The sequence below is a fragment of the Periplaneta americana genome, chromosome 16, assembly GCF_040183065.1.
Source record: "Periplaneta americana isolate PAMFEO1 chromosome 16, P.americana_PAMFEO1_priV1, whole genome shotgun sequence".
Classification (NCBI taxonomy): Eukaryota; Metazoa; Arthropoda; class Insecta; order Blattodea; family Blattidae; genus Periplaneta; species Periplaneta americana.
Genome location: NC_091132.1, coordinates 87538875 through 87565807, shown reverse-complemented (window position 1 = coordinate 87565807; position 26933 = coordinate 87538875). Strand labels below are relative to the sequence as shown.

The following is a 26933-nucleotide window of genomic DNA, read 5'->3' as shown; positions in this document are numbered from 1 at the left end:
TGTGTCTTGGCGCCATCTCAACTTCGCTGCCTGTTGTGTGGATGCATTTGTGTGAAGAAAGAGTTGTGTCAAATAGTGTGTATGTTCTGAAATTGATCTGTGTGTTGAGAATTTGATTAGGGTGTGTAACACGAGTAAGATCGCCATTTAATCTATTATTTATATTCAAGTGTTAAAAGTAGTGTACGAAAGATTCAATATGGATTATTAAGTAAATTTAATCAGCTCTGTAAAGTTTGCTCTTAACTTTACCTTACACTTAAATGGTGTCATGATTACAGCGCTGGAAATTACTCCTGTTTTTGTAATGTGGGCTACGAGCTGTTCCTGCAGAATGGAACTGCTGGTTTCTCAATTGCACCATCAGAAACTGGAGAGAGAGACGGCGACATCTTTCAGCGCAATAAGACTTGTGTACCTATGATGTGCCCATCTCTACAAGCGCCTGAGAATGGACTCATTCTCTCAACCAAGGTATATACAAATTAAGTCAGTAGAAATTACAGAGTATCATAGCAAGTCGCAAGAAAATAATTCATTTTTGTTTTCACTATATTTTAGTTCTTTTACTTTCTCATTATATGGAGCATAGAGGAATTACTGTGGTGCTAAAATTCGATTGTGAGATTTTGACAACAGTATACATTTAAGCAACATTCTTGATATCGAAAAATTGATTTTTTTTTTTTGCTTTTCAATTGCATACCTGTCGATCCATTCATCTATGTACAGCTTCTTGTCCTTACTACTGCATGTATTTCCTCATTAATTACATACCAAGTCATCCCTCATCCCTCAGAAAGGAAGGTAATGTTTGAGTACATAACATTTTATTAATTTCATTTCCAAAAACATCAGAAAAAACGTAGATCAAATTTCCAAAATCAGTCGTGTTTTATAGGATCCTCCACGTTATTTAAATATGCCAGAGGGATAAATGATTCTTTATTATATTTTCTATCGATATGGACAAAAATCACGATCCTACTCGCAATAGTTACTGAATAAGAGAGTGTTAAACATTATTTGGGGGGGGGGAACATTTTTTATGAGAAAACTATGAACTTTCTCCCCGATTAGAAACATAAATAACAAGAGCAACATAGAACCTTATTCAAAATTTTATTTTACCATCGTACAGAAGAATGTTTGCTATTTTGGCATCACTTTGTTTTAAAGATTATATCGTCCAAATGCCCTCACGAGCTATACACTCCTCAAACAGTGACTGTGCGTCCTTCTTCCTCAAAGAAGTATGGCTGTATTATTCCAAATTTTGCAGCAGTATACCAAACAGTAACACACTTGCTGTGGAGAGGTCACTGATGCTTTTCTCGAGGGTTTTCTGGGGTCCAATATGGAATGCTTTGTTTTTTGATGCAGCCCAACAAATGAAAATGAGCTTAATCATTACTGAGTGTAACAGTATTGCCGGGAACATTTTCCAATAGATCTCGTAAGCATCTTGGGAGTTGAGCCAGACACATTGCCGAAGTGCCTGAACCACTATAACTTTGTAGGGATGGAACTTGACGTCTAGGTGTAAGATTCGTCTGACACTCTGATCAGATATTCCCAATACCAGAGCATGTTTAATGACTGAACGTCGTGGAGATGTGATAACAGTATGCCTCACTGCTGTGATATTCTTGGGAGCCTGAATGTTACGACATCTATCGGACGACTCACCCATATCAATAGGATTTTCTTATCAGGAATTCTTTTGAGTCGATATATTCTAAAATGGATACAAAATTCCCACAGCATTGCAATCACAGTCACTATTTTTTTTTTGATGCTCAACAACAAAATCCACGATATTCACCTGCCCATGCCATGATAGTAACTGAAATGGCATTGCTTGTGCTGTTCAAAGATTATCACTGATCATAATAAGAGTGAAGTTTACCATGGACGTAATTGATGTTTCAGGATATGTACCATTTTGGAGATCTGGTAAGCTTCCAATGTAATTTTGGTTATGTGATGGCTGGTTCAGCGTCTCTTCTCTGCACATCAGCTGGCGCTTGGAATGGAACTGTACCTGAGTGTCATTGTAAGTTTAACAGTTATAATTCAATTTATTTATAATTTGTTGCTTCTAATTTTGTAGTGATAAAGTTTACAAAATAAAACAGAATTTAGAATCGAATCTGCTCATCAGAGCTCTATATCCTATGAAATAAATTTTAATTGTTTTCTTTCTTTCTTTTTAATTACAGCAAGATGCTTAAGCATTTTTGATCATTCTATTTTCACTGGCAATTATTTATAGATGGGACTTGAATCATTGTTTGTGATCACTAGACATCGGATTTTTAGGCACTAAAAATTGCAGTTTTAGGCGCCTAAAATAAGCTCAAAATTTGTAAAATTAGGCTCTATTTTAATGAAAATAGGCATTTTAGGCACATCAAGGTATCATACTTATTTCTTTCACTGAAATTTTTAGTTATACACTAAAATACGCACAAAAAAGTATGTTTAAACATTAAAAAAGAATACTATATTATATTTATAAACAGAGCTGCACAAATTTAATATATTGAAACTAATGAAATAATGATTATTGATATCAAGATTACTCATTTTAAGTTATTGAAATTCAGTTCCATGCTCAGACTTTATTATAATTATCTGCACAGTACACCACCAGAATTTTTTCTAAATTCTCCACAGTTAACCTTTGCCTTTTGTCACTGAGAATCATTTTGAAAGCAGAAAAACTTCTTTCAACCGAAACTGATGTGAGAGGCGCAAATTTTAAATTAGGTGCAATAGAAACATCAATACTTACTGGAACATTTACACCTAATCCTAATTGTTGTATTGCCGTATTTCTATCACAAAGTTAGTGGGTTCGAATAATCAAAGTTTTAATGACCTGCAAATACTTTAACTATCGGAATTTAAAAGGTTAAAGTGTAGTGGTCTTAAAAAGAATTATACCTCAGGATAGCTCAGTCAATGTATAAATATTATAGGCCTACTCATTAAAATTAATAGAATTTATATATTTCAACTATTGTTACATACCTGTTTGCTACAAATCTTGCAGAATATTATTTTTCCATCATAAGTGAATTCTGAATATTCTGTTAGCCATTGCCGGATCAATGTAGATTTTGCACTTATATTTTTCGGCATTATCGCGTTAAACTTCACAGGAAAACGTCCTACCGCTCAAAACTTCTCAACACAAATAAGGTGAGGGAAAGAGCAACTGTTAACGAGCATTCAAATGAACCGTTGTTATTGAGATTCAATTGGACAAAAATACAAAGTTCCACTTATTGTTGCATTTCCTGGTAGTGTTAACACTAGGAGGGCCATTCTTTTAAATATTTTGTAACGGTTTACGCTACTAATTCGCAGTTTTACGACTTTTCATAAATATTTCAAAAACACTCTTTCTCCAAAAATTGTGATTTTATGACACTCTGAAGGGCAGTACAGCTAATTGGTTTCAGACCGAAAACAGTCATTTTTATAGTATAGTATATCTCTGAGTCGGTAGCAGCACATGTTGTGATTGTTGCCTGCTTCAAAACTAAGGTTGGTTCTTTGTCGGCATTTATGCCTCCAAACATGTTAAATTCGGTGAAATCTATTGCGAGTGTCGTGAGATTCAAAACATTTTGTTTCCTTTATCAATGGTTTCATGGCCGGTGTGAAGCAAACTTTCCACTTTTTAAATGCCTTAAATTTCGCAGTGAATGCATGTATAAATTATAAAAAGTAAGAGTAAAATGCGAAACTTTACAGTGAGTTAGGCATTTTTAGGCGAATATTAACAAATTAGGCTCTAATAACCGTTTTAGGGCATTTTAGGGCACTATAAAACTCTTTGAATACCTTTCAATTTCCATGAAACACAAATATTAATAATTATTTTTACTTTTCTCCTAAAGAAACAAAATAGGCATTTGCCCTAGAATCCGATGTCTGGTGATCACATAGATTTTGTAAGCCAATTTAATTTCAGTTGGCTAATAATCACGAAATAGCTAAATCTTTTGCCTCAGCTATTCCTGTAACTTTTGTTATGAATGTGCATTTCTTATACCTATCGAATTTAAGGAATATGTTGTTGTTGTTGTTTTCTAATGCCAGGCATTTGACAATAAAGTAATTTGACCTCTTGCACTCCAATATTTTTCAAAGATACTATCATGGTCAGCCAATGAAGCACAGATTTTGAGGTGTTCCGAATCCATTTCTTGGTTTGAGTTGCACAATGGGCAGTTAGGGGACTGATATATTCCAATTCTATGCAGGTGTTTGGCCAAACAATCATGACCTGTTGCCAATCTAAATGCAGCTACAGACGATTTTCGTGGTAAATCGGGAATTAACTGTGGATTATGATGCAGAGTGCTCCATTTTTTCCCTTGAGATTGTGTTATCAAATTTTGTTTGTTGAAGTCTAAGTATGTGGATTTAATAAATCTTTTCACAGAGTAATACGTAGATTTAGTAAAAGGTCTGTAAGTAGCAGTGCTGCCCTTCTTTGCTAAAGCATCCACATTCTCGTTTCCCAGGATTCCACAATGGGATGGTATCCATTGGAATACAATTCTTTTATTGAGTGATATTAATTGAGAGAGCATTTTAGTTATTTCTGCTGTTTGAGATGAAGGTGTGTGTTTACAGACTATTGATAAAATAGCTGCTTTGGAGTCTGACAATATAACTAGATTTTTAAATTTATTGATGTGGCATAGAAGATTCCTGAGACTTTCACTTATTGCAATGATTTCTCCATCAAAACTTGTTCTTCCATATCCAAGAGATCTATAAAGTGAGAATAGACAGCACATAACACCTGCACCGGCACCTTGTTCTCTGGAGATCAAGAATCCATCGGTGTATAAATGAAGCCAGTTTTGTGGAGGGTACCGTACCTAATATTAATTGTCTCTAAAGACAATTGTTTCATTATTTCAGTGTTTACTTATGATTTCAGTATTTCTTCTGTTAAATTTAATCTATATTTAATAGAGTTAAAGGGTTTGGTTTAATTTGTAAGTTTTCTTTTAAATTCAGGATATTGATTTTCTGTTTTAATTTTTGAACAATGGATATGAAACTTTTTTGAGTTTTCAATCTACAGAGAGGACTGTATGAATGCCATATGTTTCCTGGTAATGTGATAAGTTTTTCATATTGAATCAGTGCTTTTTCTTCTATTGTCATTTTGATGCTGTTAATATTAGTGAGGAATCTCATAGAATCTATTGGAGTTGTTTTGATTCCACCAGTAATGAGTCTGAAAGCTTGGTTTTGAACATATTCTATTTCGTTTATGAAAGGTGAAGTAGTATGTCAGCACTGGCTGTATAAACATTTTGTATGTAGTGTTCAATGTATTCCTAGAGCATCCCCATTTCTTTCCTGATAGTCTTTTTAGGAGGGAGAATCTTTTACGAGCTTTTTCAGAAATGTATTTCAATATGTTGTTGTTGTTTAATGCCTGGCATCTGGCAATGAACCCATTAGCGCTCTTGCTCTCCAGCACTTTTGAATTAGGTCTTTGTCTCCAGACAGTGTGCTGCAGATTTTCAGATTTTCTTTGTTCATATCAGTTCGAGTCTTGCATAGAGTGGAGGATGGTGAAGTCAGAATTCGTATTTTGTAGAGGTGGCTCGCCAAGCAATCATGGCCTGTAAGCAATCTAAAAGCTGCTACTGCTGTTTTTCTTGGTCCTTGAGGAACTGCATCTGGGTTGGAGAGAGGAATGTTCAATTTCTTGTCTGCAGCATGTTTTTGCAATTCTTGCGAGTATTGTTGTGAGAGTTTTGACTTTATTACCCGTTTTATTGATGAAAATGGAAAATTGACTTTTTTTTATTTGTAATATTGCTGTTCCTTTCCTTGCAAGCATGTCAGGCAGTTCATTCCCTGCAATTTCACAATGTGCTGGAATCCATTGAAAGTATATTGTTTTGTGAAGTTTTTGAAGTTGAGCTATCATCTTATATGTATTTATTTACACTGCAAGTGGGCAAGCACCCAGTGGCAGTGGTATACACAATATAAACAATACACAATAAAATTACAATACACAATACAATTATATACACAATACAATAAGAATACACAATACAATTTAACACAATAATTGCAATTAATAATAATACATAAAATAACCTAATTAATAAGTGAACCTAATTTTACAGTACAACCTACATATGTATAGGCCCTACATAAGTTTCACATTGGTTCTGATAATAGTCTTTCACTTTACTCTCATCTCACTCACTGTAGTGACGCTATGACGCATTTCACTGACACTTTAGGACACATTTCACTGACACTATAGAACACATTTCCTTTACACTATAAATTATCAGTGATCGGAACTATTCACTGTACTGTAAAATCATAACTTCACTGACTCACCACGCTTCACTGATACAACAGCTCAAATAAGACAAATACTTAGGCCTACACTCTTATACATACTTATAAACAGAACTACATTTAAGCTAAACATTTCTAGTCTAGACCCTCTTACACGCTATTTTTAAATAATTTACAGTTCAAACCAAGGGAGTAATTCGTCAGGCTAAATAAATATATGTCACCTTAAAAAATTAAATGTTAAATGTCAACTTGATTTTAATTTACACTTTATACACAACTTTTTAAGTTATTCTTAAATCTCCTTAAGGAAGGACAGCCTCAAAGACTGCTGCTGTCTTTATTTGTAATGATTTCTTCGAGTTATTTGAATATATTGCTTGTATTGCTGCTTTGAAATCAGAGAAAATTACTACTTTCATGAATTTGTTCGGTGGGAGTCTTAAAAGTTTTCGAAAGACTACAGATATTCCAGTTATCTCGTCTTCATAGTTAGTGGTATCGGGATCTACAGAGTAATATAAGGAGAAGAGGGGACATGTTACTCCAGGAATATAATTAATGTTGTTATACAAATCATAAATAATACTTGTCAAAAGTAATGTATATGACAGTACCTATTCAAGCATAACACAGTTGATAAGCCACTTAAGTGTCTAACAATCGAATATAGATGATTGGTTCACGAATCATGTACTGTATGTGGCTTTACATGACCAAAAGCACTCTGAAATAAGTTATTTCATATCTAATAGCCACTATGATTGGAATATAAAAACGAACATTTTTTTCTCTTTTCCATCAGCTCATCTCTGGAACTCTCTACCACAACATGTCAGAGACTGTCGGACATTGTCTAGTTTCAAAAATAAATTAAAATTGCACTTTTTGAATTAGATTCCTTTCAGTTATAACCCCTTTTCTCTGCCATAGTTTTGTAAAAATATAGGCTATATATTTCTTTTTCCTTCCTTTGCCCTTTTTGTTCTCTTTGTCAGTCGATGATTTTATTATCATAGCCTTTTTATCGTGAATTGTATTTAATTTTTGTATTTCTTTTCTTTTTTATTACTATTTTATTACATTCCATTTTTGATATATTCTTCCTTACGTTTTTCCATATTAACCATTTGTACTAAATGAGTTGCTTTCACTATATTCCAATGTATTTTACTTTCTTTTTTTTTCTATTATGGTATTATTTTCATGTTGTTTAGTGTTGATTTTATTATGCTATTATTATTATTATTATTTTTTGTAATATGTTAATATTCTGTTCTTTAACTTTTTGTTAAATTTTAACTGCTTGTATACTTTGTGACCTGGTAGAGTGTAAAAGAAGGCCCTATGGCCTTAACTCTGCCAGTATAAATAAAGAATTATTATTATTATTATTATTATTATTATTATTATTATTATTATTATTATTATTATTATTAACTTTCATTACTTGAATACATAACACATTTACATTTTAGGTTAGCCCCGTACTATAACAATATATAGTGATATATTTTACTTCCATTTTGAATTATACATTATACAATTATTACAATCAAAGTCATATACCTAGTTTTAATGTTGTGTGAGCGAAAACTCAAATTTCATTCTCTTATTTAAAACATCATGTTAGGTAATGCTGTTTCAGTAAATACAAGAACATACCAGTATCAAAGCCTCATTTGCGAGACACCAGTGTAACAATCAAAAACACTTTTAGCTAGATACATGCAGCCATTTGTTGTGGTGTCTGGGATATTTGGGAGTGTGCCAATGTTTCCTTTGATGATGCAATGCCTCCATTGAATGTGGTGATCGCCAGTCCCAACAACTTTTGGTGTACCGTAATAGAAAATTAATTTCGGAATATGTATTATAATATGTCTTTCTCGTGTTAAATTTATCGCTTCTATGAGTTCTGAAGATGGCTCATAACAGGCTGAAACATGTTAACCAGGTGATATAGTGTTAAAAGTTGTGTAATCAAGATGTATGTAAAAAATTAATTGTTAAGTTCATGTAATGTTTATCTATTTAATTTTTTGTACATATTATTATTAATACATTGGTATGTTGTCCATCACGTAGTTCCTGACATTCACAGACTTTTACTGATTCAGGATTACTTTCTAGACCATTAGTTCCTATTGTAAAATTGTTATACAGTATCGGTACTCAACTCTCTGTAAGCTTCTTTAATTTGAGGAAAATATTTTGATTCACCTTATATATGTACAGTTTTGTTTTTTGATAGGTTGATCAGTAAATATTTAAATGTATAAGCTTCTATGGTAATATATTAAAATATGATTTGTTTCTTCTAGATGCCAAATGTGTTTCACTACCAGACGATACCAAAGAAGGCTTGTCTGTGCTACGTCCTGATACACCCAACGTCTTGGTGCCATTTAGAGAAAATGTGACTCTCACTTGCAACAATAATGGACGAATACTCAGAAAGACAGCAACTTCGGGCTTCCGCCAGTGTGTCTATGATCCCAAACCTGTGAGTAAAAGAACACTGGACATTAAGTTAATTGAAATTGTAATTTTATAAAAATATCTCTCTCTCTCGTTCATACACATTTAAATTCACAGTTCCTTATTAATATTAAAAGCTATGAATTAAATATATTCACTTCTTTCAGGGCCTACCTGACTACTGGCTCTCAGGGTTACCTCCTGCGTGTCCTCGAGTTGATTGTGGTTTGCCACACCCCACACCTGGAGCCGAATATGGAAAATATCTGGACACCAAATATCAATCATCCTTCTTTTTTGGTTGCCAAGATACCTTTAAATTGGCAGGCCAGACCAACCATCATGACAATGTAGTTAGGTAAATCAGACTTCAATATTCTAACAAAAAATTATTTTTACAATAGTACTAATACCTAACTTAAATGTATTTTCAAGGAACTTCAGAAGCTTTTTCATTTTTCTAATGTTTACATACCGTACGTAAGAAAGAACAACAACAATGATGATGATGATGATGATGATGATGATGATGATGATGATGATGATGATGATTATGACTATGACTATGACTATGACTATGATGATGACGATGACAATGATGATGTTTATTATGACTATGACGACGACAAAGACGATGATGATGACAACAATGACAATAATAGTAAAATAAAGAGAAAATTTTCTCCTACAAAGATAGAGAGTTATATAAGACAGGAATGTATGGAAATTGATAGATTTCACAAGTTATTTATATCTAAAATGTTATTGTGTTGAAAGTAAAAGATTAATTCTCCAATTAATGAAGCAATTAAAAAAGAAAATTATTAGAATACACAACAGTAAATTATAGTTATAGTAAAGGCAGAAGAAATAGGCAGGTTTTTGGTCTTGGCGGAAACTACTCACTCCACACTTTCTCTAGCGGTTCATGACCTGAACAAAGAGACCTTCCTGTCGCTGCATTCGAATGCTAGTTGTTGACAAGTGCTCGTCTGTGATATTACTATGTTATAGCTTGTTCGAAAAAATATATTATAATAAGATAAACAGTATTTTTAAATACTAATCACCTATAATAACCAGTAATTTTAAATACTAATGATCTCGAGCCCTGATATCAGAAGTCATACTAAAGGCGTTATTTATCAAGTTTGTTGTTTCTTGAAAGAACTTAAAGTTTGTGAGGATATTAAAAGTGTCCTATCATCAACACAGACAGCCACTGCCAAGGCATGTAGTGTTTCTCTACGATTGGTTAAGAGAACCTGTGCAGAACAATTTTTTAGTCGTACTTATTGTGTTATTTCTTTTGTTAAGCTAAGCCATTCTTAAGTGTGCTTCTAATACATATGTATTTTTTTTATTATGAAACTCGTTCATATTACAATAACGTATACATTTTCTACACACAGTAAAAATATATTAATTTTTTGCTCTTTAATTTTTAATTTCCTCATGATTCATAAAGTTAATAACTGTATAAACTGTATTTAGTAGTTACTATTTCAATACAATATTCTGAAAACACATAAAAACAAAATACTAATTGTGTGTAATGTTAAATATTTGATTTCTCATATTAAGTTTACATTACATTTGTGAAATGGCTAACTTGCGAAATATTATAAATGATAACATCATCAAAAGTCTGATTGGTGTAATATGTTACTATTCAGCGATGAATGCAATGGAGGGGGAAAGAGAACTGGCCACCATAACCCATTATCTCCTGGCTTAGTTACCTCATTAGTGATGCCTTATTGTTGTCAGAGTTTCAGACCTGTGTTCGGACAGTTGACTAAACAAAACAACAATATTCAGTAAATCAGGTATTTGTCATTAGTAGAAATCACGTTATTATTTTATTTGTTCTTTTAAGTTTTCCTATAGTGCAAAACATGGGAATGGAGGAGTAAGTTATTTGGGACAGGACCATACACCAAGCAGGTTCTGAGGGGTGTAGGAGTCGGGGTTGTGAATGAGAGGTTTGCCATACCCGCCTATTTCTTCTGTCCCTAGTATAGGATGCATTATAATGTTTGTTAAGCAGCAAAAAGTTCCAAAGATCAAAAACACAAGTAAGAGACACTAAAGACTGTGTCTCAAAACTCAAGTCCATACTACACACTAGTGAGTAGCAACTAGGTGACTTGTAAACTACACACTAGGGAGCTTTGGACATGTATGCTTGAAACACGGTCTTCTTCATAGACTATTTTTTAAAAAACCATGACATCGTAGTGTAGCACAATTAAGAAGGCAGTGTCCTAATGCAGTTTCATTACGAGTTACGTAGAAAAGATAAGGGCCTAATAAATATTACAGTAATGTTTAAAACTTTATGAAGAAGGTACTAACAATGTCAATGTTTAAAGTTAACATGTTATTCTACAGTTCTACATTACCTATATTTACAGTATTTCACTTCCAAAACATCTTCAGATATCATAATCCCAATTGCTGATGAGGTATCCATATTTGTTTAGTGAACACGTCGTCAATCAATCAAGCATTTTCGTTTACTAGCTACTACGGACTTGGTTGCTGTGCACTATGTAGCTTTGGATCATGACTTCTGACATCATATCTGGCTTTTTAGACAACTATCTACTTCACTTCAGCTGAAAATGTAGCTTTGGAACATGGCCTAAGACTTGATATTTTAAAGAATTTCTGATAAATTAATAATATTTGAATCAAAACTATTGTTTTATGACAATTAGTTTTCCATTCTTTGCCTCTTACAATTTCTCTAAATTAATTTGTTATTCCTTTTTATCTCAAATGCTGTTGTATTTACATTTTGTTGACTTCTAAATATATAGGGTAAATGTCAATAAGCATTCTTTATAATAACAGTTCTGGATCACTGTAATAATATTACATTACAGGTGTCAAGCAAATGGGGTGTGGGATTTTGGTGACCTCCGCTGCGAAGGACCAGTTTGTGCAGACCCTGGACGACCAACTGACGGATTCCAAATAGCACGCAGTTATGAACAAGGTTCTGAAGTGGAATTTGGGTGCAATAGACCTGGATACATACTCATCAACCCTCGCCCCATCACCTGCATGAGAGAGCCTGAATGCAAAGTCGTGAAACCTCTTGGTATTGCTTCTGGTACAATTCCTGATTCAGCTATAAACGCTACCTCTGAAAGGTGAGAAAAATAATTTGGTGTTAAATGTTTCATTGTGAAACAAATTCGTATTAAATGAGTTTATTTAATTTGTTATTTATAATGTTCACTGTCGCAGAACTTCACGCATTGTATTCTTCACCTGACATAATTAGGAACATTAAATCCAGACGTTTGAGATGGGCAGGGCATGTAGGATGTATGGGCGAATCCAGAAATGCATATAGAGTGTTAGTTGGGAGGCTGGAGAGAAAAAGACCTTTGGGGAGGCCGAGACGTAGTTGGGAGGATAATATTGAAATGGATTTGAGGGAGATGGGATATGATGATAGAGAGTGGATTAATCTTGCACAGGATAGGGACCGAGAGTGAGCTTATGTGAGGGAGGCAATGAACCTTCGGGTTCCTTAAAAGTCATTTCTAAGTAAGTAATGTTCACTGTTTTCACTAAGTTTGTTTCTAACCTTAGAAATAGATGATAAGTGGTTTCTGTTCAATCATTTGGCAAAGAAGCCATCCTCCATCTTACAACCCAATAACGTTATATTATATTAATGTTATTAAATAATTCCCAGTCTTTGGATGTTCTTCTTGTATATAACACGATTTGATGAAGTAAAAATTTAGAATTTTTAAAAATGTTTGGCAAAGCTAACACATCGGATAATTACCACTGCTGAGTAATGGGGACCTTTTGGTGTGGTAAATTGACCGTCAGAAACATTTTTCCACGACTTCTTTTAGCTAATATTCTGTGAGCTCAGCTAATTTTTTAATGATAGTGTTATTTTATGGGATACTCAAATTCAGTTTTTAGAAGTACTTATAATACCAGCTTATTGAGCTATTTTGAGAAAAAGAAACTTAGACCGTGTATTTCAAAATAAGATGCTTTATTAACATGTGCAGCAGTAGTATAAATAAGATTGAGAAATTTTAATTTTCTGAATTTTTAATATATTTGTGTATTGTATTACGTATTTGAATTAAATTGTTTCAGTGAAATATTTTCAAGTCCCATCTATTTATTTGGTGATTGGAATATAATTGAGTCATCATTTGAAATCTTTCACATAGTTTTGAAATACACAACCCAACCAAAGAAGAATACTTACCCCCGAACTATTGTGCTATTAGCCTATATAATGCAGTTCCCTGACATTAACCTGTTTAGTCCAATATATTGAATGGTATCTGAACGGAAAATTTAATTTAGTAGATAATGTAGCTTATATTTGAGTACCTATTCCAAATTGTAATAAGTGAACATGGAAAAGTATATATATTCAGAATACAATAACACAATGATAACCATGTTTTCTTCATGTACTGTAATTTGAAATTTTCCCTCCTCAAAAATATTTCTGGAAACACCTTTACTGAAGAGAAAAAGAAACGTTGAATTCTGAGTTTCAGAAATCCTATTCTTTACAAAATATTTTTGAGTAGGAAACTTTACTAGTACTTGGGTGGATTCAGGGAAGTACGCAAGGGGGGGGGGTTATTAGGTTTGAATGCCCCCCTTGCATTTTTCGATATAATCCCAGTGCTTGGTATCATGCAACGTTCGAATTATAACAATGCTATCTTTATTATAGAGACACCTACAGCCTAGTACTGACCTTGTAATAAAATGAAGCTGATACAATATGAAATTTAACTTGTTTGTTAAAAATTGGATGGCTATTAAAAATTACGTTTCAAAGATTTTGTAAGGATATTCATGAATATGTTCTATTAGAACATAGTATAACATTAATAAATATACCTTATAATAATAATAATAATAATAATAATAATAATAATAATAATAATAATAATAATACATAAAATTTAAAATACTGATTATATAAATTGTAAACAATTTTAATAATGACTTCCCCCTTGACAAAATTCTTTGTATGCCACTGGGTAGATTAGGTAGTTAGTTATAGTTATTTGATTAGTTTAATTAGTTTATTTAGTTTACTCAACTTAGTCGGTCTGTTGGTCAGTTAGTTTCCAATGGCAGTTTCTTGATTTTTACGCATGATACATACTTGGTGGTTAATATCATAATTAATTGGAAATAAGTAGGCTCCAATTGATAACTCTGTCTTTAAATAACAGGTGCATAAAGAAAGGTTGTTCTCTTTCTTCCAGACCAAACTATGAAGCTCGTAACGTGCGATTGAATTCAGTGACAGGCTGGTGTGGCAAACAGGAAGCATTCACATATGTGAGTGTAGATTTGGGCCAAGTGTTCAGAGTGAAGGCAATTCTAGTAAAAGGTGTGGTCACCAACGACATTGTGGGTCGCCCCACAGAGATCCGATTCTTCTATAAACAGGCGGAGAGTGAGAATTATGTTGTGTACTTCCCTAATTTCAATCTCACAATGAGGGATCCAGGAAACTATGGTGAACTGGCCATGATCACCCTTCCCAAATATGTACAAGCGAGGTTCGTCATTCTGGGTAAGGAAACATTATTGTTTGTCCTTGTGAGTGCATGATTGTGGAAATATTTGTAAATTAAGTTAAATGTAACAACATGATTTACGAATATTCTGTTATTTTTTAATTTCAGGTATTGTTAGTTACATGGACAATGCTTGCCTTAAGTTCGAACTCATGGGATGTGAAGAACCTGTTGTAGAACCATTATTGGGTTATGATTATGGATATTCACCCTGTGTTGGTAAGTCATCTTCTTCTATTTCTTCATCTTTACGAATTTGTGACGCTGTTTTTGTATCTCTATATATGTTCCAGTATCTCTTGTTTCTCTGTTTAAAAATTGAAAAATTATAATTTGTTTTATTGTGTTCGCAAGTGAGGAAAGAAACGATTCTATCAATAAAACATTACATTTTTTAGATACATATATTTCATAACTGAGGAAAATAGTTGTTTATCTACTACTTGCAAATTATATCTTTTTTTTTTTCTTCAGATAATGAGCCACCAGTATTCCAAAACTGCCCGCAGCAGCCAATCATAGTACAGAAAGGTGCTAATGGACTAGAACCTGTGAACTTCACAGAACCAATTGCAGTAGACAACAGTGGTAGTATTGCTCGTCTTGAAGTCAAACCCCAGAGCTTCCGAACACCTATTCAAGTTTTTGAAGACATGGTCGTCAAGTATGTTGCCTTCGACTATGATGGAAATGTAGCTATCTGCGAAATCAACATCACGGTGCCAGGTAAGTCCAATCATATATTTTATCTTATTTACTACTGTTACAAATTTCTCTCTTAAGCTCCATTTAAAGCTAACATAAATATTATTTTAAAGTGAAATTAGAAATAATATGAAACTGATTCTACAAAGCGATTCATGTAAACTTTTACAATTTTAATGAGTTATAATTTTCCTCTGGAAGCTATTATAAACTTGAAATTGAGTTTAAAGATCTCAGTGGCTCTGGGAGATTCTATGTATGTGTACCTCTATCATCCATCATTGACTATTATAACTATTGTTGGCTATTAGTAATTAGTTCGCAGTCTCTAGTTTTGCAATCATAACACGAACACACAGTTCTCAATTCGGCAGCGTGTTTTTATTGTGAAAATGTATTGGAAGAAAAATTTCTTGATTCAAACACAACGGGCATTTCGAAGAGAATTCGATGTGCGCAATGTTCCAACCAGGCCAACAATTTTATCAATGGCAAGAAAGCTGGAGACAACTGGCTCACTCCTCAACGAAAGTGGAAAACATAGAGCTGCAATGAATCACGATTGTGTTGATGATGTTCGAGGACGTTTAGTGAACTCACCAAAGAAATCACTGTGCCAATTGAGCCAGAAGACAGATGTCGCAACATGTCATACATCTAACGATTCCATGAAACTTATAGCCAGCTTCTTTGGTGAACGCCTAATCTCAAAAAATCTGTGGTCTACCAGATCACCTGACCTAACCTCTCCAGACTTCTTGCTACCTGAAGGACAGAATATATGAGAATACCTCGGCCACTTGCTGAACTCCGTGAGGCCATTAGGAATGAAATCAGCAACATTGACGAGGATACATTTCAGAGAATGTCACGGAATATGGTGTGACGAGTACAGTTTTGTATGGATCATATGGAAGACATTTTCTACATTTACTCTTAGGAATCTCGCACAGTTACTCTGTAATTCAGAACAGACTATACCCATTTGCTATTATTAATTCAGAAGTTATAAGCCATTAATATTGTAAAGGTTTATATGGATTGCTCTGTATAAAGGTGTAGGGGGAAAAAATTGAAATATGTTTTCTTTTCTCATTTTTTCAGTGTCTAATCACATTTTAAAATCAGCCTTGTTTATAATAATAAACTACTTTATTATTTTATTATCCTGTGCTCTCGTTACATAGCTATAGTGTATTGTAAATACTTATTCTAAATATTGTTCTCTCTTTCTTCGTTTTCTATTCTTTTTTCCAATTTTTCTTTTGTTTCTTCTATTACTACCACCACCACCACTACTACTACTGCTACCACTACCACTACGACTTTTTTTTTTTTTTTTTTTTTGAGGTTGTAGATATGCTAGATTCAGTAGAAATGTTACCCATCTTCTTTTCAGATGATCATTGTTTTTCTTTCTCACAGTTTCGTATTTGTAACTACCTTTCCAGCATACTTCTAGAAATCCATTTGTTTCAGCAAGTGTCTTGCCAGTATTAAAGTGTACAACTTTGGAAAAAAAAATGTATTTTCCATTTCTCTTGTTTGTTTTGGTATGTACAGTTATAAAGTACAACTACATTAACTGTTAGTCAATCTTCTTCCATTATTCGAAGATGTTGCACCATTTAATCTTATGTAAAAATATGTCTTCATTATTATTAACACAATGCTAAAAAAGTATACCTTTCTTCCAGACGATACTCCACCTTTGTTGAGCTGCCCTCAGAGCTATGTCATTGAGTTGGTAGATCGACAAGAGAGCTATGCTGTCAATTTCAATGATACACGACGACGTGTTAATGCATCAGATGCTTCTGGAGATGTTAGAGTTACCTTCATACCCGAAAGAGCAACAATTCCCATTGGAGGTTTTGAGAATGTAACAGTTGTAGCTACAGACAGATCTGGCAACCAAGCAACATGTCACTTCCAGGTATGATTTGAAAACGTTTTAGTCATAAATTTTCGTTATAAGTTCGAGAGTACAAATGAAATAGGCTAATTATAAAAATATATATATAGGGAATGAAAATTTGTTGTAAATATAGATTGTTTCTCTTGGAAATTTTTAGGGATTAAATTAATAATATCCTACACTCTTTAAACACCATAAGAGTAAAAATCACAATAGTATAAAGAAAGTAAGGTAACTGCAAGTAGAATTTTTATGACATATAAATAGAACACCAGTCATCTTGACTACATTATATTGTAATATACAGTATATGTTTTCTTTCATGTTTAAGTTTTATAAGCATAACATGTTGCTATGAGTGTGTGTGTGTATTTATTCACACTGCAATGGGTATATACCCGGTGGCAGTGGTAACTAATTACACTCAATAATGACAATAATAAACTTATTAATTAAAAATACAGTTAATAATAATACCAATAATTAATACTAATAATAATAATAATAATAATAATATTAATAATAATACCGTAATAATAATAATAATAATAATAATAATAATAACAGGGAATATCCTAAATTAAATGAAGCACGAAGCATGAAGCTATTGATGCGTAAAAAATGTAGAAATGTTTTCCACAAAAATTTGTATTTAGAAATAAGGTACCAGTATTGAATCTCTTAAAGTAAAAGCATTGAGCCTCAATAAGTAAAATTCTTGTCTCAATTTCATTTCGAAATAAAGTATGTGAATGTAATTTTCATATTCCGTCTTTGTATTATGGCTCTAGAAGAAAGAATAACATTATTGAAGTTATAAGATACTGCAACTTAAAATTCATAAAATTGCAATAAAATACAATAAACAATCACAACAGTCGTATAAATGAACATATGTACTTGCCAAGCTCCTTTAATTGCTAAAATCAGACATGTTTCGGAGATTGTATCTCAATCATCAGTGATGGTAAAGACAGATCAATTGTATCTTCCTGTCTGACATGATGTGGACTGACTATAATGAACATTGTTGAATAGTGACCGAATTGCGCATTTTATTGTCAAATATGGCTAGTGAAGAAACGTTGGTCAACTTACATCACGATTTACGACTAGGTCAGTCCACATCATGTCCGACATGAAGATACATTGCATCCCCATCATCGGTGAGATGATGGGGATGCAATTCCCGAAACATGTCTGATTTTAACAATTAAAAAAGCTTGACAAGTACATGCATTCATACAACTGTTGTGATTGTTTATTGTATTTTATTGCATTTTATTAATTTTAAAATTAATGAACGCTGTTTAATAATAACCGAATTGCATATATTATTGTCGTACTACAACTTCTTTGTAGGATAATAAAAAAATACCATCCACAAATTTTAAAAGTAGCATAGTTTAGTTGTTGTTTAAACATAATGTTCCAGTTATATTAATGTTGAGTAATACTCGTATCTAACATAGCTGAGGAGTAAGAATAAAATACAGGCCTTTATTTGGCCATAAGAAAATAGAAAATGCTTCATTTTATAATGTTTACAAAGAAGTGTTGCAGTTCTGCTTATTCATCTTGCAATCGCAATATAGGAAAATATATATATTATAGGATACCTTAGAAATTTATTATCTTCATCACTCAGAAAATATAAATAGTACCAGTACATAATTTTTAAAGTAACTTTAATTGTTTGTCGAAGCATACATTTTTATAATTCTCATATTCATGTAGGTGGCAGTACAGGCAACTCCTTGTGTTGATTGGGAATTACGACCTCCAGCAAATGGTGCCCTTAATTGTCTTCCAGGAGACAAAGGATTACAGTGTATTGCTACTTGCAGTCCTGGCTTCAGGTAAAATTTCAGGAATTTATTTATTTGATTGTATATAGATATAAATACATTTTCTGAATTAGACATTTTATATAAAAATACAACTTATAGGTAGAAAATTGATTAGTATTTCAGTTTAGATTGTTCACCTTATATATTAATGTGAAATTCTTTCATCTACAGTCATCATCATCATCATCATCATCCAAACAAGTATAAGATCTAATGCCTGTTACGGTCTCAGCGAGTCATTCTCGGTCCACCTTTTTTTTTGGACGGCCTACAACTGAATTAAACTTAATATGTATTATGTCCACGTCACAATGTATGTAGCATATTATATAGAAATGTTGTTGTTTTCTAATGCCAGGCGTTTGACAATAAAGTCATTTGACCTCTTGCACTCCAATATTTTTCAAAGATATTATCATGGCCAGCCACTGAAGCACAGATTTTGAGGTGTTCCGAATCCATTTCTTGGTTTGAGTTGCACAATGGGCAGTTAGGGGACTGATATATTCCAATTCTATGCAGGTGTTTGGCCAAACAATCATGGCCTGTTGCCAATCTAAATGCAGCTATAGACGATTTGCGTAGTAAATCGGGAATTAACTGTGGATTTTGATGCAGAGAGTTCCATTTTTTCCCTTGGGATTGTGTTATCAAATTTTGTTTGTTAAAGTCTAAGTATGTAGATTTAATAAATCTTTTCACAGAGTAAAACGTAGATTTAGTAACAGGTCTGTAAGTAGCAGTGCTGCCCTTCTATGCTAAAGCATCCGCATTCTCGTTTCCCAGGATTCCACAATGGGATGGTATCCATTGGAATACAATTCTTTTATTGAGTGATATTAATTGAGAGAGCATGTTAGTTATTTCTGCTGTTTGAGATGAAGGTGTGTGTTTAGAGACTATTGATAGAATAGCTGCTTTGGAGTCTGACAATATAACTAGATTTTTAAATTTATTGATGTGGCATAGAAGATTCCTTATTGCAATGATTTCTCCATCAAAACTTGTTGTTCCATACCCAAAAGATCTATAAAGTGAGAAGAGACAGCACGTAACACCTGCACCTTGTTCTCTGGAGATCAAGGATCCGTCAGTGTATAAATGAAGCCAGTTTTGTGGAGGGTACCTAATATTAATTGTCTCTAAAGACAATTGTTTTAGTATTTCAGTGTTTACTTCTGATTTTAGTATTTCTTCTGTTAAATTTAGATTATATTCTATATTTAATAGAGTTAAAGGGTTTGGTTTAATTTGTAGGTTTTCTTTTAAATTCGGGATATTGATTTTCTGTTTTAATTCTTGAACAATGGATATGAAACTTTTTTGAGTTTTCAATCTACAGAGAGGACTGTATGAATGCCAATTGTTTCCTGGTAATCTAATAAGTTTTTCATATTGAATCAGTGCTTTTCTTCTATTTCATTTTGATGCTGTTAATATTAGTGAGGAATCTCATAGAATCTATTGGAGTTGTTTTGATTCCACCAGTAATGAGTCTGAGAGCTTGGTTTTGAACATATTTTATTTCGTTTATGAAAGGTGAAGTAATTAAAATTTCTCCGCAGTATGTCAGCACTGGCTGTATAAACATTTTGTATGTAGTGTTCAAAGTATTCCTAGAGCATCCCCATTTCTTTCCTGCTAGTCTTTTTAGAAGGGAGTATCTTTTACGAGCTCTTTCAGAAATGTATTTCAAATGGTTGCTCCATGTTAACTTACTATCGAAAATAACTCCAAGATATTTGGATTCATAAGTCCTAGGAAGGTGTTGGCCATTGTATTGGATATTGAATTCTCTTTCTTTTTTACCAAGTGAAAATATTTGGTAGTTACTTTTGCTTAAATTGAGTGTCATCAAATTTGATGTATTCCATTTCATGTAGTTGATTTAGAGCTTTAAGAGCAGAATTTTGAATTTTGTCTCTATGTCTGTAAGATCCGGAAGTCCACAAAACTATATCATCTGCAAATAGTGCTGTTTTCATGTTTGATTCCTCTAATAGAGAGGGTAAGTCATTTATATAAATATTGAATAAAGTTGTGCTGAGGACAGCGCCCTGAGGTAGACCTCGATATGTTTGTCTGTAACTAGAAAGTGAGTTATTGAATTTAGTGGCAATGAATCTTTGACTAAGGAATTCTGATATCCATCTGAACATATTGCTGGAGATATCTAATTTCTGGAGTTTTAGTAATAATTTATTTCTCCAAACAGAGTCATATGCTAACTGAATAAATATTGCCAAGGTAGGCTATCTTCTTTCTTGTTAAAACTTGCCATTTAACCACTCCAGTATTTCCTATCATAAAACACCATGATCATACATAAAAACAAGTTTAATATACATATGTTGGTAAACTTGCAGATTTACTGATGGCCAACCAGTAAAAACATTCAGTTGTGAAGAGAAGAGTCCTTGGACGCCAACTGCCGTTGTTCCTGATTGCGTTTCAGAAGGTATAATTTTATTAAAATGAGTGTTTGTATAAGAAATATCGTAATTTTTAATACCGATAGTCTTAATCTCTTTTAGTTACATTTAAAGTGATTTCTGGAGACTAGAGTAGGAAGTAGGCGTCATGTAACAAAGATTTCTGTTTGACATAAATACAAATTGACATAAAATATACCCATTAGTTTCATTGTATTAACTTACTTAGAATGTAGACTGTAATATTAGAATGAAATGTACATGTCATCAACATGCTACGAATTTATTCCTTCATTAACTTCAACATGCTTTAACATAGCAAAATATAAGTACTTTCGTTATCCCATAAGTAAATAGTATAAATTTCCACACTTATTGATCTAAATGAGAATGGTGAACTGTTTGAGATATCATAGTTGTAAATTGGACTTTTTCCATTATTGATAATGAAACAATGTGATTTCATTTTACATCACCAGCAATGGAAAAAATCCAGTCTACACCTATCCCTTCATACTTTTGCCAGTACCATAATTAATTAAAAGTTGGATATATTATTATAGAGACGTGATATTTCTTGTATATTTCGAATTACAGATACACAACAAGCTGATTACCATGTTGTGGCATCTGTAACGTACAGAGCTAATGGAGCAGTGGCAGCACCATGTCTGAATCAGTATACAGATCTTCTAGCTCAGTATTATTCAAGTCTTAATAATGTCCTTACTCAGAGATGCTCTGCTGTTAATGTCAACATGAGTGTATCATTCGTTGATTCAAAACCAAAACTGATTGAAGAGAATGTTGTTCAGGTAAATATAATAATTTAATATGCTGAATAGCAGCATAAACATTAATCCTAAGGCTATGCATTACTGAATAGAAAGTACAGTTGTCCCACTCTAAGGTATCCCTGTTAGTTTAAAGAAAGTACAAGTACAAAAAAGTACACAAGTATAATACATTTACATGTCATACCTGTATGAAATTAGGTTGTCACAGTAGGTGCTGAAAATGCTCTCCCTGAGCTTTAATACACAACTGAACAAGTCATTGCATGTTTCTGAAGTTGTCTGCCAGAACCCCTGGTGTCACCGCCTGGATCTCACATCGAATGTTCTCTCGTAACTCATCAAGTGTGCGTGGTTTGTTCATGTAGGCACGTCCTTTTAGATGATTTCTACTACAGAAAAGAGTAATTAGAATAATAGTAGGTGCCAAATCTAGGGAATCGTGTAGGACTATTTAAAAAAAACTACAAATAATGCCCATGGCTTGTCAGTATATATTTTTCATTAATAATCTTCCTCGTATGTAATCGTGAAAACTTTGTAACTAATTCAACAGTTCATAGCATAAATACACGTAAAAAAATGACTTTCATACTCCATCGGCAAGTCTATTGTGCTATCAAAAAGGAGTGCGTTATATGGCAGTAAAAATTTTTAAAAGCCTCCTTATCGATATAAAATATGAAATTCAAAACATAAGATTATTTAGCGCCAAATTAAAGAAGTACCTAATTTTTCACTCCTTCTATTCTGTAGGTGAATTCATGACATTCAATAATGCTTCATGAAATTGATACTAAAACTTTGTGTTGTACTAGTAGACTATATTGTAAACCTCGTCTGTATATATTTCATCTAGACTGTGACTATAAATTAGACTTTATAATAGTATTAAATTTTTTGACTTGTTCCATATTCTAGTTGTGAAGCAATGTATGAATACCATGGAATGTTAATAAATACAATACAATACCCCACAGGAAAAAGTCAGGTGGAGTCAAATCTGATGACCTTGGAGGACACAATCTTCGTGAAATTACTATACCTGGGAAAAATGATTTGACTACAGCCATGCTCAAGCCAGAAGTGTTGCTTGTGACCCCATCTTGTTGGTAATAACCGAGTGTGAATTCGCGATCATCAAATTGATTTAAAAACTCCCGAAAAATTTCAATGTTCACTTCATTTGTTATCGAAGAAAATGGGCCCAATTATTCGCCACTGTGATAGCACACAAAACAGGCAGAATTTCTGGGATTGGAGGGGTTCCTCGAACAGTGCAAGTGGGTATTCACTACCCCAAAAACGTGTGTTTTGGGAATTCAAGTATCTGGACAAGTGAAACCATGCCTTGTCACTAAACCATGTGTAGTCCAATATTCCTGGATTCTCATCAATATATCATGCATTTATTGTAATCTTACTGTTTAAGTTCGTGGACAACTGTAAACTGGTAAGCATGCAAGTCGGTGTTTTCAACAGCTCTTTGACATGTGCTTCTTGATAATTCACTTTCTTGCTTTACTTTTTGGAGGGACTTTCTTGGAGAAGCTAACAATCGGTTTGCTACGTCATTCACTGTTTCTTCCGACATTTTGGCCTCCCTCCAACATGCAGATGCAACAATGTTCCTTTAGTTTCAAGCCTTTTCATTAAATTTTGAATACGTACAGCGTTTGGACAGCGAGTTTTGGCCACCAAACTATTCAGTGAACCTCCTCTGACAATTCTTAATGAAACCAGAATCCAATATTTTTTCACAATGAACACTCACTCTTCCACAGAGTATCAATACATCTTCACTACGACGTGAAAGCAAGCAAGCACCTCGCATGACCTCTCACGATTAACCTACTACCCCTGATCACATGTAACAGACTGATCACACTAATGGACTTTCAAGGCAACCACTTTTATCAATTTCACTATGGTGCCATCTAACGACTGCAAAAGAAGTCACTTTATAACCTTTATGGAATTGCATGGAGCAGCTGTACTTCCATCTAGCGTTTGTTACCAAAAAAATGCCTTTTCTGTAGTGAAGAGACTGGTGGTTGTTGTCATTTTATGTTATCATTTCATAACATGGGAATGACCAATTTGACAAATTTAATCAGGGCTGACTACGTGACCGCAAGCAGCTTGCACACTTGTCTCTTTTCATGTTGCCAACTTCCTTCCTCAATGGCTGTGGAGCATAGAGCTGCCTATACTTCCTCATACTCTACTAACTTTTTGTAGAAATCCTTTAAATATTTGCAACAGAAAATGAATGTTATCGGGGCTGCTATCTTCAAACGGGACACCCAGTATAATGAGGGTAGAAAAGATCTAAACATCGAAAATGTTAATGAAATCATATATTATAGAAGAAATTAGAAAGCACACTGTCATGTTGATTTTATGGAAGATCAAATATGGATGCCCGCAGGGAAGTGGTGAGGGGGCAGTTTCCCTCCCCCCTTTGATTTCATATTTATTTATTTATTTATTTAGTTCCTACCCTCCACGTTTCTTTATCTTCAATCAACTGTACCTCGTCCTAAGGATCTTCATTAGTCAATATGAAATATTTTGAATTTGGTAAAAAAAAGTAAAAACTTTTTGTTATTACAGATTTCTGACCACCATAAGACGAGAAACCATTTGTGGTCTTTTGTTTTACAAAACCTTAGTCCGACAGTTTCACACTGAATTAAAAAATTCTTTCCCTTCTGTCATGTTATCTTTTGTTCACTATTGTCGTGCTAAAAATATCTCTGCTAAGTAATAAATAATAGGTGCGAACACTTCATACCCAGGCAGCAAATGTTGATATTATATGAGACCAATTCATCTGCTGCACGTGGAGTACGCCTAATTGCAAAAATCTTATGTTATTGAAGTAGTCGAATTAAAACAGGTCGTACTCGATGTTATTTCAAATGCTGAAATGTGATATCTATTTGCATTTTATAGTATACATCAATCGTCAGTAAAATTAGAACTAAACATCTTAACAATCATACATATATGAAGGTACCACTCTGTTTGAAACTGTCTGGATATAAATTGAGCACGTCTACTATTAATGTCGAAGCCATCAGTTGATGATAAAAGTCGCTTGTATTAGGTTGGAGTTCGTACAGTTCAATGATTGTTTTATACAATTGTCGAGTCAGTTGTTAAGTGTGATGGATGAGAATTAAGTAAACTGAAGTTATTTTTTGCAATATAAATCGATAGGATTTCTTCATAAATATGGATATTAGACATTTTTAAGAAACAGAAGACTGATCGACATTCTTGGAGGCATAAAGTTATACAGAAGAAGCAAAAGTGACCAAAATTGAATATAAAGAACAGGAAGAAAACAACAAAAATGTGCCTAGTAATAAATTTCTAATAACGATATTCGAAAATACTTAGAATCGCATAATCTTTGCAATAACATCAACCTAGAAATCCAACGTGATTCATGTATTTCATAAGAGAATAATATTTTAAAGGCAAAGGAGTTAGAACAGCCTGCATTTATCAAGTGGCTATCAAAATATGGTGAGTGGCTTGTGAATTCTGTTGAAGCCTCCAAATATGATCCCACAGACCTTCCTGGCACTCGACTAATCTGAGAAAGTTGACATTTCCGAAGTACAGACACATTAAGACGGAAATCATTAACCAGCAGTCAGGATGTTAGACAAGGGTGTTGACTACAGTTGAATTTTATGATGAGCATGAATGACCGTTAAATTTTGCCTGGAGCTCTTATTTGAAACAAAGTTATTTCCCGAGCTATAAATCTAAGACACAGGATTTTTAACTTTACCAACCTTCTAAAGAAAGACATGCTAACATTTTTATTGTCCTCGGCCATGTTTAAACCCACAAACCTCAAATATAACGGAAATCATAAACCATCGAAAACTGCTGTTATTTAACAATACGAATTTTTTGTTCAAGGAGGACTCAATTTGTGTTTGCAGATGGACTTCGTCTTGGTCATTGTGCCTGCAGTGCGACAACCTCAACTTTATGATCTTTGTGGTTCGACTCTGAACCTAATATTCGACCTTTCGGTGCCATATGCCAGTGCTGTCATAGAACCTCTTCTTAATGTGTCTGCCATTGGAAATCTCTGTCCTCCAATTCGAGCTCTGAAATCAAATATCTCAAGAGGATTTGACTGCAATGTTGGAGAGGTTCTGAACATGGACACGAATGATGTACCTCGTTGCTGTAAGTATAGTACTTAACCCACAATCGTAACAGAGCTGTTACTAGTGTATTTTTTTATATAAGTATTTCTAGGTATGTTAAAAATAAAAAGTTTTAGTTTTTATTTCCTCATTGTGAAAAGTAAAATGTATTGTGATGTTGCAAAAAATCGATTTCAAGATTTTTACGGAAATACACAATTTCATCATTCTATTGCCGAAAAAGCGAATATTTGAATGACGTTGCTTGCCTATCTATTTCTGGAAGGGTTTCATTCACATTCAGTAGGTAAGAATCATTTAATCTGGGTTACATATGAAACATAATTTACCATACTCTATTATGGTGAGATAATAAATTAGTTTTTATTTGAACCAACATCATAAAATGGCTATTTCAAATAAAATGTAACACTATAGATGCCATCAATAAAACTGTTCCGTCATAGGTATTAAGTAGTACCTACAGAGTTTTTTCTGCAATTTCATTACAAGCACTTTCCATCTTTGGCACAGAAGAATCATCACAAAAGACTAGGTACGCAGGTAGACACAATATGGCCCTCTTTATTAAAGGATTATTGGTCATTGACT

At 33.4% G+C, this 26933-nt stretch overlaps 1 protein-coding gene across 6 annotated transcripts in view; it reads left to right on the top strand.

Annotated features, from left to right (window-relative positions):
- uif (sushi, von Willebrand factor type A, EGF and pentraxin domain-containing protein uif) overlaps nucleotides 1-26933 on the top strand; it is a 431448-nt gene that overhangs the window by 334380 nt on the left and 70135 nt on the right. For all 6 annotated transcript variants that reach the window (XR_011329717.1, XR_011329716.1, XR_011329718.1 and 3 more), the window contains exons 20-32: nucleotides 282-474; nucleotides 1933-2056; nucleotides 8688-8869; nucleotides 9012-9202; nucleotides 11736-12005; nucleotides 14127-14440; nucleotides 14553-14663; nucleotides 14919-15170; nucleotides 16847-17085; nucleotides 18805-18926; nucleotides 21284-21375; nucleotides 21947-22164; nucleotides 26109-26361. Coding sequence is in view for 3 of the 6 variants with exons in the window: in XM_069812500.1 (XP_069668601.1) it covers nucleotides 282-474; nucleotides 1933-2056; nucleotides 8688-8869; nucleotides 9012-9202; nucleotides 11736-12005; nucleotides 14127-14440; nucleotides 14553-14663; nucleotides 14919-15170; nucleotides 16847-17085; nucleotides 18805-18926; nucleotides 21284-21375; nucleotides 21947-22164; nucleotides 26109-26361 (2561 nt within the window). In the remaining 3 variants the exon portion in view is untranslated. The remainder of the gene's footprint in view (nucleotides 1-281; nucleotides 475-1932; nucleotides 2057-8687; nucleotides 8870-9011; nucleotides 9203-11735; nucleotides 12006-14126; nucleotides 14441-14552; nucleotides 14664-14918; nucleotides 15171-16846; nucleotides 17086-18804; nucleotides 18927-21283; nucleotides 21376-21946; nucleotides 22165-26108; nucleotides 26362-26933) is intronic.